Source organism: Abramis brama (assembly GCF_963993115.1).
Source record: "Abramis brama genome assembly, contig: SCAFFOLD_47, whole genome shotgun sequence".
NCBI classification, from domain to species: domain Eukaryota; kingdom Metazoa; phylum Chordata; class Actinopteri; order Cypriniformes; family Leuciscidae; genus Abramis; species Abramis brama.
Genome location: NW_028155925.1, coordinates 543,760 through 561,222, shown reverse-complemented (window position 1 = coordinate 561,222; position 17,463 = coordinate 543,760). Strand labels below are relative to the sequence as shown.

General features: G+C 35.7%; 1 protein-coding gene across 1 annotated transcript; it reads right to left on the bottom strand.

Annotated features, from left to right (window-relative positions):
• Positions 1 to 9,185: 9,185 nt before the first annotated feature.
• On the bottom strand, positions 9,186 to 12,952 carry LOC311077275 (uncharacterized protein; the record flags this gene model as incomplete). Its single annotated transcript, XM_084139106.1, has 3 exons — positions 9,186 to 9,593; positions 11,637 to 11,855; positions 12,515 to 12,952. 3 exons carry the CDS (start codon positions 12,950 to 12,952, stop codon positions 9,369 to 9,371), a joined length of 882 nt encoding a protein of 293 aa, XP_083995232.1. The 3' UTR covers positions 9,186 to 9,368.
• Positions 12,953 to 17,463: the final 4,511 nt, after the last annotated feature.

The following is a 17,463-nucleotide window of genomic DNA, read 5'->3' as shown; positions in this document are numbered from 1 at the left end:
TAGTGGTATTATTATTACCTCCTTGTGCGTGACATGAGCGCACACAGCACGTGTCTTCTGCAGGTCGTGCTTACCAGGTTGTTCATAAAAGCCGAAATGTGCCTAGATGTAGGCTTTAAAAATAGTTGGAGCATTTTTAATTTTCTCGCACTCGCGTCTCGCCTCCCTCTGCCATTGTATGCTGCCGCGACAAAGCACGTACGTGACAAATGACGTCAGAAAAGCGTCTATAGCCTACATTATAATCGGTTATGGTCTATTACTTATCGTAGAAAGGATTACTTTTTAGGCCTACACCCCTATAGGGCACTGATGTTATCATATAAAGATCAAACTGTAGCAAAAGTGACTAACAGCACACTGAGAAATCACTTAAACTAAAAGCAGAAACAAAATTCAAAAAGATGAAGAACTGTATTGAAAGGGAAACAAGTTCATGTTCACAAGATTGTGTGACATGATGGTTCAAAATGGAAACATTTTTAGGCGCGTCAACGGAAAAGAGATTGAGGCTGGTAACACCAGATAAGATAAAGAAACACAGAACAGATCTGTGTGTGATTGACCAGAAACACAGAACAGTGCTTCGGGGAATGTGAAAGAATAGCAATAAAAATAACCACAATTATTGGAGAATACTGAAAGTGAGTGAGTGAAGAGGTTTGCTTATGTCATGTAAACATTTTACTGCGATGAAGTCCTGGTTATAACTTTATAATGAAAATGTTCCCTATTTCAGCTGTGGCTTCACTAAGTTCAAGAATTACTGGAAATACTAAGACGACTCCACAACTGTATAAAAACTGGCCTGCTTATATACTGTGAATATTGTGGCACTGTGACAAATTGCATTAGTTATGTCGTGACGACGAATGGGGTTTTGCTTAGAAAACCTCTCATCTTCGAGAAATAAAACGAGCCAATGACAAGGAAATGCCATGGGTCTGCAGAATTTGCATAGCATATATAAGGAAGTACGCCGGCAACATGCAGATATGTTTTCGCTTCGGAGCCAAGTTTACCACTTCACTCCACAAGCCATCCTGAGATCTTCTTCATCTTTTCACTCTTCGAGACGAGCTTCTCTCCAGGTGTTGGTGTGACGGTGAGTGACAGCGAGTGCACATTCCCTGCTGGTCTGTGCAGTGATCTGCCAGTGTTTGTGTGTTCATCTCCCTGGTCGCTTCAACACACTGTGGAGTCTTTTTCCTCTCACAAAAGATCTTGTGCGTGGCATGTCTTTTTAAAGATGTCTCTCCCGTGCACTTCTGGTTGCGGTAGGACTGTTTCCGAGTTTTATGGGCACAATCGCTGCCTTGTGTGTTTGGGCGTAGATCACGCTAAGGCAGCCTTTGTGGACAAATCATGTTCTCACTGTGGGAACATGACCATCGCGACACTGCGGTTGAGACTCAATGATCCCCGTCAGCATCCGCCCCAATACTATTCTTCCCGGATGTGCATGAGGAGGTCACGAGGTCCTGGAAGGCACCCCTGTCTTCCCGTTATGGTTCGGGGACCTTCTCCACCTTTCCTCCCCTCAACGGGGCAGCTGCTCAGGGGTATACTGGGGTTCCCCCGGTGGAACGCTCTGTTGCGATGCAGCTGTGCCCTCAGAGCACTTCTTTCTGTGACGACGCTAAGCACCCCTCCAAAGCCTGTAGGTTTTCGTCAACACTCGTTGCAAAGTCCTATAGAGCCGCGGGGCAGGCAGCCGCCTCACTGCATGCCATGGCCATCCTGCAGGTCTACCAGGCCCAGATGCTCAGGGACATGCATGAGGGTAGGACAGACTCAGGGCTCTTCGATGAGCTGCGTGCCGTCATTGACCTTGCTCTCTGGGCGACGAAGGTGACCGCACACTCCCTGGGTCAGGTGATGTCCACAGCCGTGGTCCAGGAGAGACACCTGTGGCTGAACCTGGCCGTTATGAGGGAGGCCGAGCGAACCCGTTTCCTCGACACTCCCATATCCCAGGCCGGCCTCTTCGGCGGCGCGGTCGAGGACTTCACCCAACAGTTCTCGACCGCCCAGAAGCAGACTGAGGCCATTAAACATATTCTGCCCCCCGCCCGAAATATAAAAATATTTTGCACTTTTAATTAGACGTCGACCAATTCATCGGTTTTGCCGATTAATCGGCACCGATAGTTGAGTGGTGGAACTATCGTTATCGGCAAAAATACATACCGATAGTTTTTCCTGGTTGCGTCCGTTGTTGGAGCGGCTGAGGAGCGCGCGCTGTCATTCATTATACAGTAAGAGAGAGCTGAGAAGGCTCTGCTGGCATCATGCAGTACAAGAGCGGCCTCTAGAGGTGTAATAAAAACTATTGCTGATGCCTCATGTTGTTTATTTCGACATGTGATGCTGCGTGCTGCACTGAGAGCACATGCTGCGTGGAGAGCGCTCAAATGCGCGTTTAAACCACCGACAGCTAAAAGGTATTTTTTCATATCATTATAAAGCGATTAATTTGTTGACTAAATGCTGCATTAGTAGAGAAAGAACAGCACAACAGTTTGTTTGTTTGCCGTCGAGGCTGAGAGGACGCTAACATTAGTAGTACCTCAAGCGGTTAAAACACTGACAAAAATAAACTAAGTCCGACCCGAATGTTTAATATTACAATTGTTAACATCTATTTGCATTAGTTTATATCCAGCTAGTCACGTTTATGCATTAAATATGCAGAGAAGTTGCATATTTAAAGCTAGAGACGTAAGATAGCAAACTGATATGTTCATACAGCCGACAGAAACTAAACAAATCAGAAAAGCATTCGATTTCGGTTATTTTTTCATCATCACTTTAATACATATTTTGTTATTTTGATTAGATAATCATCAAGTGTTTATAAAATAGAAGCAAAAGTGTGAGACTATACATGTATTATTTATGTCATTTTAATGCTCTGGCGTTGTAGATATTTAAAGTTGGCCATCTTTAAGCATGACTGTTTGGGTTTATATGAAATGATAACACTTACAATAAAATTCCATATGTAACATTAACTAAGGTTAATAACTGCTGTATAAGGATTGTTCATTGTTTGTTTGTTAATTAACATGTACTAATACATTTTTAAATTAAGGTTTTTATTTGTTAACCATAGTTTGTTTACCATTTGTTAACCATCAAACTAACATGAATGATCAAGGTGCAATTTGTTTTTATCCAGTATCAATTTTAAAAACTATCGGTTGATTAATCGGTTATCGGCAAGTATGGCCCAACCTAGCTATCGTTATCGGTAAAATCCACTATCGGTCGACCTCTACTTTTAATCTGATTTTGTTTATAGAATTCTGCATTCTGATCAAACAACCAGAGTCAAGAAGGTGTTATACTGTATAAGTTGTAAAAATAATATTTAGATCAAGTTTACAGACGGAAAGAGTTTTGAAATATTGTATAGAGTTTAGATCAAGAATGTCAAACCAGATAGTGTTTTTATTATTTAAGAATGATTTTTTCACTAACATATCTTCTGATCAGGATCACAAATCTGCCTGTTTGTTATTGAAATTGAAATTTTGAAAGTGAAATTGTATTTTATCTCGAGCAATGTAGTGACATATAACAAAGGCAATAAAGAAGCATTTGATTCGATCTATACAACAAGGTAAATTCACCTCACTTTAACAACATAGATCAATCAATTGCTTGAAACGGAGTGGGACTTATTTTCAGAGCCATCTTAACCTAATGTTAGGCCCCGGGGCTGAGAGGTTTTGTAGGCCCCCCCATCCCCTCGATTTATAGAGTCTCATTTTAAAAAAGTGTAATATCTAGGTAATCTACATCACAAAATGCATTTTGAGACCTACAACAGTATTTTATTATTGTTTTTAATTTTAATATTGTTATTAACATATCACTGAGCCCACTTGAGCATAAACACAAGACACTTTATTTAAAGGAGCTGTATGTAAGAAATCTATTTCAATTAATCATAAAATGGCCCTGATGTGTCACTAGACATTAAGAAATCATGTTAATTTTAAATACTTATATCACTGACAACAGTAGTATGGCTAGGATATTGTCATTTAAAAAGTGGACTTGCAGCCCTCAACTGATGTTGATGTTGTCATTTTGTGTTTTGGCCTGAAGCGCCTCCCTCCACCTATCTACCAATCACGAAGTCAGTAGTGTTTCGGGATCCGGGTTGCCAGCTTTGCTCTAACCTACCCTAGCTCTAGTCGGATAGAAATGTCTAACGTTACTAAATCAAAAAGACCTCGTTATAATTCAGAAATTCGTCGTGACAAAGTCCGAAATAAAACCAGAATTTGTATAGGAGATGCTTTTGAAAGATGGAGACAGCTGAAAACGGAGAAGAATTTGAACACAGACGCCAACGTAGCTAATTTTCTCCTGGACAGGTAAGATTCATCTAACTTATGCTTGGCTAACTTGTACTTGATGTCAATGCACATATCATATATTCATGACAGTCGAACAAAGTTATGCATTTTCGTGCAAAGTAACGTAACGTTAGCTCACATGGACGTATGCTAACATTAGCAATGCATAGGAGCCCGTTTCTCTGTCATTATGCTGAGACGCTGAGGAAAACAACATTAGCACGCCCATTATGGCAATTTGAAACGTAATTGAGACAGAAGCCTAACTTTACCTCAGAAAAAATGATTAGACATTCGTTCTTCACGTATATCGTGGACTAAGTTACACATGCTGCAAGTTGACCTGTATTTCACATCACATATTTTAGCGTGTTATGGACGCGTGCTGCAGGGTAAGTAAAAAAATACAGCTGGTCACTTTCACTTATAGCATCAGCTAAATGAATAGCTGTATTACACATAGTGACATAGGCTTGTGCTTGTACTTACATTAATGACAGATACATAACGTTACAAGTTAGACTTACAGCTACCGTTCTGTCTGTCACATACGAGCATAACGTTACATCTTTACGATTATACTGTCACATACGAGCATACATCTTTACGATACTGTCACATACGAGCATAAATCTTTACGATTATATTTAACTAATGACAATTAGTACATTTTTTAAATACATAATTACTTATCAAAATATCTCTCATGATGCATAAACATAATTAACAGAAAAAAACTTACTGTGTACGTCTCGTCGGAAGCTCATTGAAGCAGCCTACGTTTCTGCTGAATTCAGCTTATCTGGCAACCTCGAGTCAGGGGGGAGGGGGAGGGGATACACCGCTCTATAGTATTTTTAAAGTGATTGCAGTACCAGTTTTGGCCACAATCCTACATACAGTTCCTTTAACAACCACATACAGCAACTAAATTTCAACTTTATGCAAATGAGAAGCGATTTTCGCAAGCGAAAACCAATAGGAAAGCCCTTCAGTGGAGCTCAGCTCCCGTCACCGTCTCTCGAGTGCAGGAGACAGGAGAGTTCGAGGGCGATTTCACTGTTTTATATGATTTGACTGTAACTAACCACAAACATGGATATAATAAAATGATGCATGGAAAAGAAACTGTAGACAGTCTCAGTGAGTTTAATTCACACATTTATAGTTCGAGTGTTGTAGTTTTATGATGCAAGTTTAGCACTGCTGCAGTTCATTTTACAGTTTCCCCTGCATTATGTTGACTATTAGGGACAAGAAAATTGATTATTTGTCAAATTCGGATGACGTTTTAGTAATTTATGACAGTTTGAGTGAGTTTAATTTGTAGATTGATCGATCGTTAATCTAGTAAATTATTTAATCCACTGAACACTGCTGTGTGGTAATATAAAAACACTCCCAACAGCATACTGTTTCTTTTGAGCCTAAATCCTAGTCAAATTAAAATAATATAGTTGTTTTCCTTTTCCCACCTTTCCGTCCAAGGGAATAAAAAATCAAATAAAGTAAAAAAAAACATAAAAAAAATAAAATAAAATAAATAAATAAATAAATAAATATAAGTAATTAACAGAAGGAAACGTATACATACACACATACATACCCACCCTTCACGCCCACATATATACCTATACATACATAAATAACCCAGACATACATCATATATACACCCATATATTCATACTATATATACATACGTATTTGCGTACACATGCGTGCATACATACATCTCCATACATATTTACATACAGACATACAAATTTCCATATAGCTGTATCATATATCGCAGAGATTACATCCATGCCTCCTCTAATTACACAATCCAAATCCATGCTTGGTTTTTGTCTTCCAATGCATTTGGTTAGCATACGCTAACCATCTCATCTTAAATAACTTAGTTTTGCCTCTCATCTTATGCGTTATCATTTCGTTTTCATACAAGTTTTCTACAGCCTCAATCCATTTATCCAACCTGGGTGGCTCAGTTTTTTTCCAACATCGAGTTATTTGTTTAATAGCAGTAACTCTCAACACCCAGAAGATATAATAATTTTCTTTGTTTAAGCCTTTCGGCTGTATGCCCAGCATGACTTGTAGTTGTTCGAAATTAATATTTTGACCACAGAGTTGCTTCATTAATTCTAACACATTAACCCAATATGGCTGGATTTTTGAACATCTGTAGAGGACATGAGCCAGGTCAACATTACATTCACCACACTCTCTCCAACAATATTGTGTTTGATTTGTATATTTACTAATTTTCAGTGGTGTTCTAAAAAATCTAACCAATAGTTTCCATGCATATTCCTGCCAATAGGGAGACTTAACGTAGCAGAAAACATTTTTACATGCGTGACTCCACTCCTCCTCCGTCACTATTATTCCAATGTCTTTCTCCCAAGATTTCAAAATGTTATTAATTTGATTATCGTTATTATTATTTAAAATGTTATAAATTTGTCCCATTACATTTTTAAAGCTCGACTTTTCGTAGACTTTCAAGATATGCTCCACGATAGGACTAAGATCTTGGAAAGACTGTATATTTGTTATTATATAGCTCCTTACTTGGAGATATCTAAAAAAATGGTTAATGGACTTGAAAGGCTATTGTTCTTAGATAGATTTTCAAATGTTTCAACTGCATGATCCTTGAACATTTTATGGAATCTTGTAAGTCCCTTAGTTTCCCATATCCTGAAAGTCTCATCCATACGATTTGGAGTGAAGTCTGGGTCTTGACTAATTTCCCTCAGGCAAACCATATCAGTTGATTTTATTTTCATAATTTTACATAATCTTTTCCAGCTTTTCCATGTATTATAAATAGAGTAATTCAAATGTTTGACCCTTTCTGCAGTTTGCCCTGAGAAAATTAGGGCAAAAGGAAAGGAAAAAAAGAAAAGGGGGGAAAAATATATTGTGCTTACTTTGACATGTTAATTGAATGATTGCAATATGAACTAGATTAAAAAGTTCGTCGAGACAAACTTTAAGTTGGCTTGAGAAAGCCGGACCAGAAAGTTTGAAGAAGTTTGAAGTTTAAAGTAGTTTAAAGTTTAAATTAGTTTGAAGTTTAAATTAGTTTGAAGTTTAAAGTAGTTTAAAGTTTAGAGTAGTTTAAAGTAGTTTGAAGTTTAGGAGTTTGTAGTTTGAAGTTTAAAGTAGTTTGAAGTTTAAAGTAGCTGAAATGGTGTTGCTATGTGGTTGCATTCAAACAGAAGCTTCAATATTTTATGCAGTCCGAGACTGGTGGTGCAAAAGATGCGTCTCTGGTGAAAACCCACAACAATTTCTGTATTTTTTAAATGAAGGAGCATGTGTTGGTAAACCACACATTATCAAATCTTTTTTTTTTTTTTTTTCCCCTACATAATCAAAATGAATCTATTACGACTGTCACTATTGAAGTGAAATGTGAAAATAAAGGAAAAGTGTTGCGGCATTACAGATAAAGACGCTCACGTGGCATGCAAGATTACGTTTTAGCGTTGAGCATTACCACCAATCACAGATGTTTCTGTTGAGCTCATCAAGCAATAACCAATCAGATTTTAAATAAACCCCTGAGAAATCGGATTACTTACTCCTTCCCGCGGGAGTTTTTGCGTTCAACACCATGTGCTGCTTACCTCAGTCAGTCAGACTTGGAATTATGTCGTGGGAAAGTGCCTATACGATGCAAGTAAGATATTCATTTATAATCCTTTTGTTTTTCATGCTAAAATAACAATGTCTTGATTTTTAAATGCGTAAAAAGCTAAGCTAATTCATAAACTTTTCTTGACCGTGCGATAAGAATGACCTCACACAAAAACGTTTACTGTAAAAAGACACAATACAGAGTTGATGAAATCAGTGTCAAAATTAATCTTTGCAATGCTGAGGAAAAACAGAAGTATATGAAATACCATTATTTAATGCAGCAGCTCACATGGGAATTAGTATAAATTGGACATGTCACAATAGCCCTGTTTTCAGCATTGCTGGTGCTTTCGATTCTTCGATTTTTTTTATTTTTTATATGGGTGTGTGTATTTTATGTAATTTTACTCCTAAATGGAAAAACCCCATTCTAAAACACCATAGAAAAATCTCGAGGGAACCAGTGAGGCGGGCGGGGATTTTGACTTCAAACTGCCCTACTCGCGGGAAACACCAGATCTCGATGTGATAAAAGTGCAGGTTGTGAAACTAGTTTTAAACAATCTGGGTAGGATTAATGTTTTAATGTTAAGTTTAAATATCTATTTGTTCAATTATGAAGCTGTCACATGCTAGATTGGCGGGTCGTCAGTCTAGTTAATGGGAAACACAGGGACAGTTACACCCCGTTAAATGCATGACAAATGTACGAGTCTGTTGATATATCTCAATTAATGCGTTTTGAATTATATTAATTTACTTTCACAATTATGTAGCTTGAAAAGTGTACCTCTCTGCTTCTATTCTCCAACAGTGATGCCTTTAAATGAGTGACAGGGAAATGTCCGCGAGTTTCTGGCCACACCTCCATAAAACCTTCGATACATTGCATCGCAACAGTCAAGTAAACCATTGTTAACCATACTGTATTGTTACTGCATTTTGTTAAAGGATGTTGGTGTTAATGCTAGCATGTGCTACACAGCTGGACATGGGAAATTATTAAGAAATGTTTTAATTATGTCTGTAAAAATATCAGGCTAACAACTTTTGGAGTACAACATCTTTTATAGAACATAGAACATATAAACAAACAATAAATAATGATTTTAAAATGAAAACAAAAACATTATTAAATTCAAAACATTACTAGAACTACTAAAATCTGAACACTAAATTACTACTAAAATCTAAACAATCTGAACACTAAATTACTACTAAAATCTAAACAATCTGAACACTAAATTACTACTAAAATCTAAATCTGAACTGATTTTAAATGTGAACTAATTAAACTAATGAACAAATTAATAAACTAACTTAATTACTAAACTACATGTTTTTTTTTTATTGTTCTTTTTCAGTAAACCCGATGTTAAGCACCCGTTTATTGATGTGTTTAATCTGTACAGTTGTTGGCAGTGTTGTTATTAGGTCCTCCACGCTTCCGTGAAACATTGTGGCTGGAATAGTGAACTCTTCAAAGTTTCCGCATAGAAGAGTCAGGGATTTGTGGTCTTCACAAACTCCAACCACTTCAATCACCTCCGTCACCACCTCCCTCTCTGCAGTCTGAAGATTTCAACAAAAATACAATATACAGGTAGGTTTACATCCCCTATAAAGCACAGTGAGTATATGAGCATGTAGATATCGGTGACATTGCACCCTTTTCGCTCCGTGCACAAAATGGCGACCGTTGACGTTTCGAACTTGAGTGTGTGGGCCAGTACTTCCGGTGAAAACTTCCGGTGATCTGACAGCGAGAGCGAGAGACAACAGCGACCGAGTTCACATTACCACAGTGATATTTTTCACAATGAGTGTTTTTAGGATTCAAGAGAGGTGACTTGCCTTTCAGAGGGTGACAGCCTCAGCACTTCATTTTTGTGTGCCGTTATGTACCATGTCGTCACGTTATAATAGAGAAGTCAGCTTTCATGCATTCCCCGTTGACGCTGCGGTACGGGCTGAGTGGAAGATCCGGAGGGATGACTTAATTCAACCCGACCAAATTTTTAAATGCATATCATTTTCAGTGTATTTCACCTGTGCGTGTCTATGCTCTCTATTACTGCATTTATTTTGTGCAAGTGAGATGAGTAAAGACCATCTGTTTAATAAATCATTGTCTGTGTTAATATGCAGCACATACAGTATGTGTAAAATATACACAGACTTACCCATATTAAATTGTTTGTGGTACCTATAGTTAAAAATGCAAATGTAAAATATGTGATAATAATATTGATCGAGCAATTGATGTAAGTAAGTAAAAAATATGCGCAGAGAAAATAGTATTTATGGAGATAAATTGTAGCCTATCACAGGGCAAACATGTGAATGTTCACGGTGCATTTTATGCAAACAACTCTAATCGGAGTTATAACTCTATATTTACAGTAGGCATCATTGTTATTGTGTATGCAGCATGAGTCATATACAATCTTCTGTTCGTGAACAGTTTCATTCATTAATCTGACTACGTACGTCATGTACGTACGTATTAATCTTCACAAACAGTATTTGACTCATGCTGCATACACAATAACAATGATGCCTACTGTAAATATAGAGTTATAACTCCGATTAGAGTTGTTTGCATAAAATGCACCGTAAACATTCACATGTTTGCCCTGTGATAGGCTACAATTTATCTATAAATACTATTTTCTCTGCGCATATTTTTACTTATTGCTCGATCAATATTATTATCACATATTTTACATTTGCATTTTTAACTATAGGTACCACAAACAATTTAATATGGGTAAGTCTGTGTATATTTTACACGTACTGTATGTGCTGCATATAAACACCAGACAGATAATGATTTATTAAACAGATGGTCTTTACTCATCGCACTTGCACAAAATAAATGCAGTAATAGAGAGCATAGACACGCACAGGTGAAATACACTGAAAATGATATGCATTTAAAAATTTGGTCGGGTTGAATTAAGTCATCCCTCCGGATCTTCCACTCAGCCCGTACCGCAGCGTCAACGGGGAATGCATGAAAGCTGACTTCTCTGTTATAACGTGACGACATGGTACATAACGGCACACAACAATGAAGTGCTGTCACCCTCTGAAAGGCAAGTCACCTCTCTTGAATCCTAAAAACACTCATTGTGAAAAATATCGCTGTGGTAATGGAGCTCGGTCGCTGTTGTCTCTCGCTCTCGCTGTCAGATCACCGGAAGTTTTCACCGGAAGTACTGGCCCACACACTCAAGTTCGAAACGTCAATGGTCGCCATTTTGTGCACGGAGCGAATTAATTACACACACACACACAAAATATTGCTATAGCAGAATTATTGATATTATATCAACTCATGTAATCATATATATGGTTAATGCTACAAATGTAATAGTATTCATCTAAATATTTATTTGGTGCTTATAACTTAATGTTGGACTGAATAACCTTCATTCTAAATTGTGTGAAGATATAGCCTAATTGACACAATCCTCACAGCTTTTAAATTATTATTTCCCCAAAAAAGATATGTATATCAGCCTCAGCCAAAATGAGTTAAATGTTAAATACTGGCAAAATATTGTGCATCCCTAGTTCTGGAGAAGCAGCTAATGTGTTTTGTTTGTGTACCTTGACACTAGTGTATGAAGAGGAATTTAGTTTCCCCTTCCCACCATCACAGATGAACGCCTTGAGGTGAGTGAGCTCCACCTCGTCTCCGAGGTAGAGCTCACTCACGGCTTCATCCCGCCAAAGGGAGACATCCAGGACAGTCTGGCCACATCTGAGGGAGAGGTCCAGGATGGGGACAGGGTTTCCATGGACCTCTGTCATCCTCACTGCTTGTATCTGCAGAATAATAGTTAAAGGTATGTAATATGGGTCAATTCACCCTCTTTCAACATTATGGTCTAGATTTGAATTGTGCAAGTAATCTGTTTATGGTTGAACTGTTCATTTTTACTGACTTAAAGAGTTACTGTTTCCAGCTATTTAAAAAAAAAAAAAAAACTGGCCTTTTTGTAAAGATTCTCATTTATCTTCAGTTACTCAGTTGAATGTTTCCCTGTTGCATAAGGGCCCGGTTTCAAAGACAGGACTTAGCTTAAGCTAGGACTAGGCCTTACTTCTATTATGATATTTAAAAAAAAACATTACTGGTATCTTGAGACAAAACAATGGCACTGACATATTTTAAGATGTCAGTTAGCTAATTTAAATTAAAGGGATAGTTCTAATAACTAACCTTTAAGTTGTTTTAAACCCGCATATTTATTTGTTCTGCTGAACGCAAAAGAAGATTTTTTTTAAGAATGTTTTGTAAGATACATTTGTTGATGAAATATACCAAAATGTAAGTTTGTTTATCAAACTGTTGTATAAAATTAATATCACATTTGTAATCATGCTGGGTTTTGAAGGAAAAACTTCTTTGTCTGAGTTAACTTATAACCTTCTGAAGGACCTTTAATCTTTTGATATTCATTGATGACATTAAAATAACTCACTTTCTCCACTCGCCCTTGCAGACTCAGATAGTCCCCCCTTCCGAAGATGTCCTCTTCATCGCCCGTGACTAGCTGTGATGGTGGGCACAGGGCCTCTTTGGCAGCCTTTTCGTCCTGCGCTGTTAGCGCAAGTGGAGCTGCCCTGAATTTACATGATGACCGGCCAAAATAGATGTTTTGCCGGCCATATTTGTTATTAATCGTAATATTTTTAAAAAAATATGTTGCTCCCTCTTCAAAATTTGGCTCGCCACTATTTGCTGTCGACAGATAAACTACCTGCCCATCACTAAGTGCGCTAGTGGTTCTTATATTGATGGCTGATCTAGTAATTATTCCATCCTCTTTATTAAAGCTTGCTGCTTTCTGGGTGGTCCTGTTAGCCACACATCTGCAGCGAATGGGTGCTGGCCGTGAATAAGGACTTGGTGTTGCCATCTTGAGGGTAAGAGAAAAAAAACAGAAAATGATTAAGAATTTCACAGGAATCTATTTATTCATTTACTCATAACACCTTAATGTAATGAAAAACCTAAGAAAAAGAAAAAACATTTCCAAGTCTTGTCAGAGGCCCTTTTTCACTGCCTGACAGTTCTTTTTTAGGTAAATTACTTCACAAGAAATTTCATCAATGTCTTTCAATTAATAAATAAGAAATAATTTATTGAAAGTCATTAATAAAATTTCTTGTGAAGTAAATATTTACCTCACAAACTGAACTGTTCTGTCAGCCACTGAGAAAAAGTCCTCTGACAGGATTTCTGTCTCTCTCTCTCTCTTTCTCTTTTTTTTACTTCAAACTGAGAGAATTATTTTTTTACTTCATACTTCACAATTTATTTATTTATAAATGTTATTTATGTATTTATTTATTGAAAGTCATTGATAAAATTTCTTGTGAAGTAAATATTTACCTCACAAACTGAATTGTTCTGTCAGCCACTGAGAAAAGGTCCTCTGACAGGATTTCTCTGTCTCTCTCTTTTTTTTTTACTTCAAACTGAGAGAATTATTTTTTTACTTCATACTTCACAATTTATTTATTTATAAATGTAATTTATGTATTTATTTATTGAAAGTCATTGATAAAATTTCTTGTGAAGTAAATATTTACCTCACAAACTGAATTGTTCTGTCAGCCAAAAAGTCCTCTGACAGGATTTCTCTGTCTCATACTTCACAATTTATTTATTTATAAATGTTATTTATGTATTTATTTATTGAAAGTCATTGATAAAATTTCTTGTGAAGTAAATATTTACCTCACAAACTGAACTGTTCTGTCAGCCAAAAGGTCCTCTGACAGGATTTCTCTGTCTCTCTCTCTCTCTCTCTCTCTCTCTTTTTTTACTTCAAACTGAGAGAATTATTTTTTTACTTCATACTTCACAATTTATTTATTTATAAATGTAATTTATGTATTTATTTATTGAAAGTCATTGATAAAATTTCTTGTGAAGTAAATATTTACCTCACAAACTGAACTGTTCTGTCAGCCAAAAAGTCCTCTGACAGGATTTCTCTGTCTCTCTCTCTCTCTTTTTTTTACTTCAAACTGAGAGAATTATTTTTTTACTTCATACTTCACAATTTATTTATTTATAAATGTAATTTATGTATTTATTTATTGAAAGTCATTGATAAAATTTCTTGTGAAGTAAATATTTACCTCACAAACTGAACTGTTCTGTCAGCCAAAAAGTCCTCTGACAGGATTTCTCTGTCTCTCTCTCTCTCTCTCTCTCTCTTTTTTTACTTCAAACTGAGAGAATTATTTTTTTACTTCATACTTCACAATTTATTTATTTATAAATGTAATTTATGTATTTATTTATTGAAAGTCATTGATAAAATTTCTTGTGAAGTAAATATTTACCTCACAAACTGAACTGTTCTGTCAGCCACTGAGAAAAAGTCCTCTGACAGGATTTCTCTGTCTCTTTCTTACTTCAAACTGAGAGAATATATATATATATATATATATTTTTTTTACTTCATACTTCACAATTTATTAATGTAATATATTTATTTATTTATTTATTGAAAGTCATTGATAACATTTCTTGTGAAGTAAATATTTACCTCATAAATGTACTTTAACTTCATACCTGACATTACATAATTACATATATATGAAGTTAAAAAACAAAAAAACGAGTAATTCCTTTTTAAAATAAAGAAAATAGGACTTTTTTTGACAAGACGGTTCATTTTTAGGTAAATCTCTACTTCACAATAAATATTATTAATGACTTTAAATAAATATTTTCGATTAATAAATAAATGTATATGTTTAATTTATTGTTAAAGTCAACAATTATACATTGTATATCTTTCCATCTCACCTTAGAGAATGTGTAGTTATGTGGGAGCGGTCTCTGGAGTCCTCCTGCGCAATGAAGTTGACTGTGGCTGTGCGACCTTTTAAGGGACTCTGGGTGCGCGCATCTCCTGCGCGGTCTGTGAGTGCGCGGGCGCGTTTTGATAAATATGTTTAACTTGTAGTTATTTTTATTTATTGTAATAAATATTTTTAATTGTAATCAATTTATATTATATTTTAATTGTATGTATTATAATGAATATGTTTAACTTGTTATTCATTTTATTTAAAATAAAAGGCTTTTTGCGCAGGTTTTAACTGGCTGCTCGCATCTCATGCTCTGTGTGTCCACCCTTTGATTAATATTTTTAACTTGTTATTAGTTTTATTGTAATATATTTAACTTGATTAATTCTTATTTTTTGTTATATTATGTTTAACTTGTAATTACTAATTTAAAATATATCCCTATTACATCTATATTTCCTTTTTTAATAAATTAAGGATGATTAAACCCGATCTACACGGATTTCCTATTACCCATTTAGCTGACTTCTAACTTGTTGCCTAATGTATTAATTAAACCTTTCCGTTTTTCATCACGGACGAGCCCCCATTTGTTACTGTGGCTGTGCGCAGCTTTTAACGGACTATGGGTGCACGCATCTCCTGCGCGGTCAGTTTTGATATATATTTTTTTTTAACTTGTAATGACTTCTATTTGTTGTAATAAATAGTTTTAATTTTGTAATTAATTGTATTGTAATGAATATTGTAACTTGAAATTCATTTTATTTAAAATAAAAGGCTTTATCTCCTGCTCTGTGTGTGAGCATGCTTTGATTAATATTTTTTAACTTGTAATGCATTAAAAATAAATCCCTATTAAATCTATTTAGCTTGCATTTTTTATTAAAATAATTACGGATTAAAAATAGATCTACACGGATTTCCTATTACCCTTTTAGTGGACTTCTTGTCTAGTTGTTGCCTTTCCGTTTTTCATTACGGAGGAGCCCCCCAGTTGTTACTGTGGCCAACGAACTTATATTGTCTGGGTGCGCGCATCTCATGCGCGGTCTTCTGTGTGCGCGCGGCGCGTTTTGATCAATATTTTGAATGACTTTTATTTATTGTGATAAATATTTTTAATTGTAATGACTTATTTAAAATAAATCCATATTAAATGTATTTTGACTAATTAAACTTGATTATAAGGGTATTAGGTTTTAGTATTTAAACGAATATAACGGCTGGCCAATTAGACTGTTGAATGCTGCATAACTAATGAGCGTGAGAGGTCATTCTGGATTTTTCCATGCCTGCTGTTTGCGTCGGGTGAGTAAGAAAATGTCTGAGGTAGGGCTAATTAAAATGTTTGTGGGTCAACGAGTTGAATGCAGTTAAACATATTTGATTATAAATGTTTAAAACTGCTGAAAATGAATAATAATTCATTTCCATTAAGCATTACGCTCGTTAGGAGATTGTGCTAACGGTTTCTTTCGTCTGTCTAACGTTAATTGGTTCGTTTTATTTAAAAACATTAACTTATTAACCCAAGGATTCGCTATTTTTGTATGAAATTCGGGCTTTTTGTTCCTGTGTATGCAATGTGGGACGCCTTTAGATAAGTTTATGGTAAACCTAAAATCGGTTTCATTCATTAATTCCCAAACTTACAATGCTAACGTTACTTGTATTAATAGAAACGCGCATGTCCGTTAATCCATACCTGTGTATTATCTGACCTATTTTCCTATTTTGCTTGTGTAAACAGGTCGTTGTTGCTGTTGTGTAAGTATTTGAATTTGATTGACAGCCTGACAGATTCTCATCATTTGCTATTAGTTAGCATGGTAAAAACCTACCTCCACTTGATCACTGATAAATGGTAACAGCAGAATGATTGGCAGATTACAGAGAAGAAGAACATAGATATAAAGGGAAATGTGTTTTTTCTTACATTCACCTTTGTGGCCATCTAACTTTTGTGGTAAATAAATATATCTATTTGTACATCAATTTCAAATTTACATATTCATATGATTTACATAGTCAATAAATTTTTTTTTTAAGACTTTACAGTTCTTCTGTACATGTCCATCCATGCAGGCATGTGCAATATTTGACTTGTATAATAGTGAATCATGTGATTTATTTTTAATTTATTTTTATTTTTTTTTCATTTTTATCTCCCTTTTTCTTTTATGTGTGAACACATGTCTGTAAAAATCTTGCCAGTTCATTGCATCCATTGCGGTAAGTAATCTTTTTAGCTGACTCACATTCTCAGTATTTGCATTACAATATAAATGGAATAGCAATCTACATCAGCATATTTCACAACATGCAATTTCATTTACCTATTAGGTTTCGTATCTCCTCCACTGCCTCCTACCCACTGCCAACTGCCTTTCATTTCAAGGTAATTAACTTATTCACATTAACCTCATTAATACTCTGATACAAATAAGCAGTGTCTCTTGCATGATTTGTTTTCTTTTTGTTTTTAAGAATTTGATTCACTATCAATAGCTGTTTTTATTTTCATGTATCCATAGGGTTGAGGCTGCTTTGACTGTCAATGCAAGTAACACACACACGTTTATCACACATTAGTCAT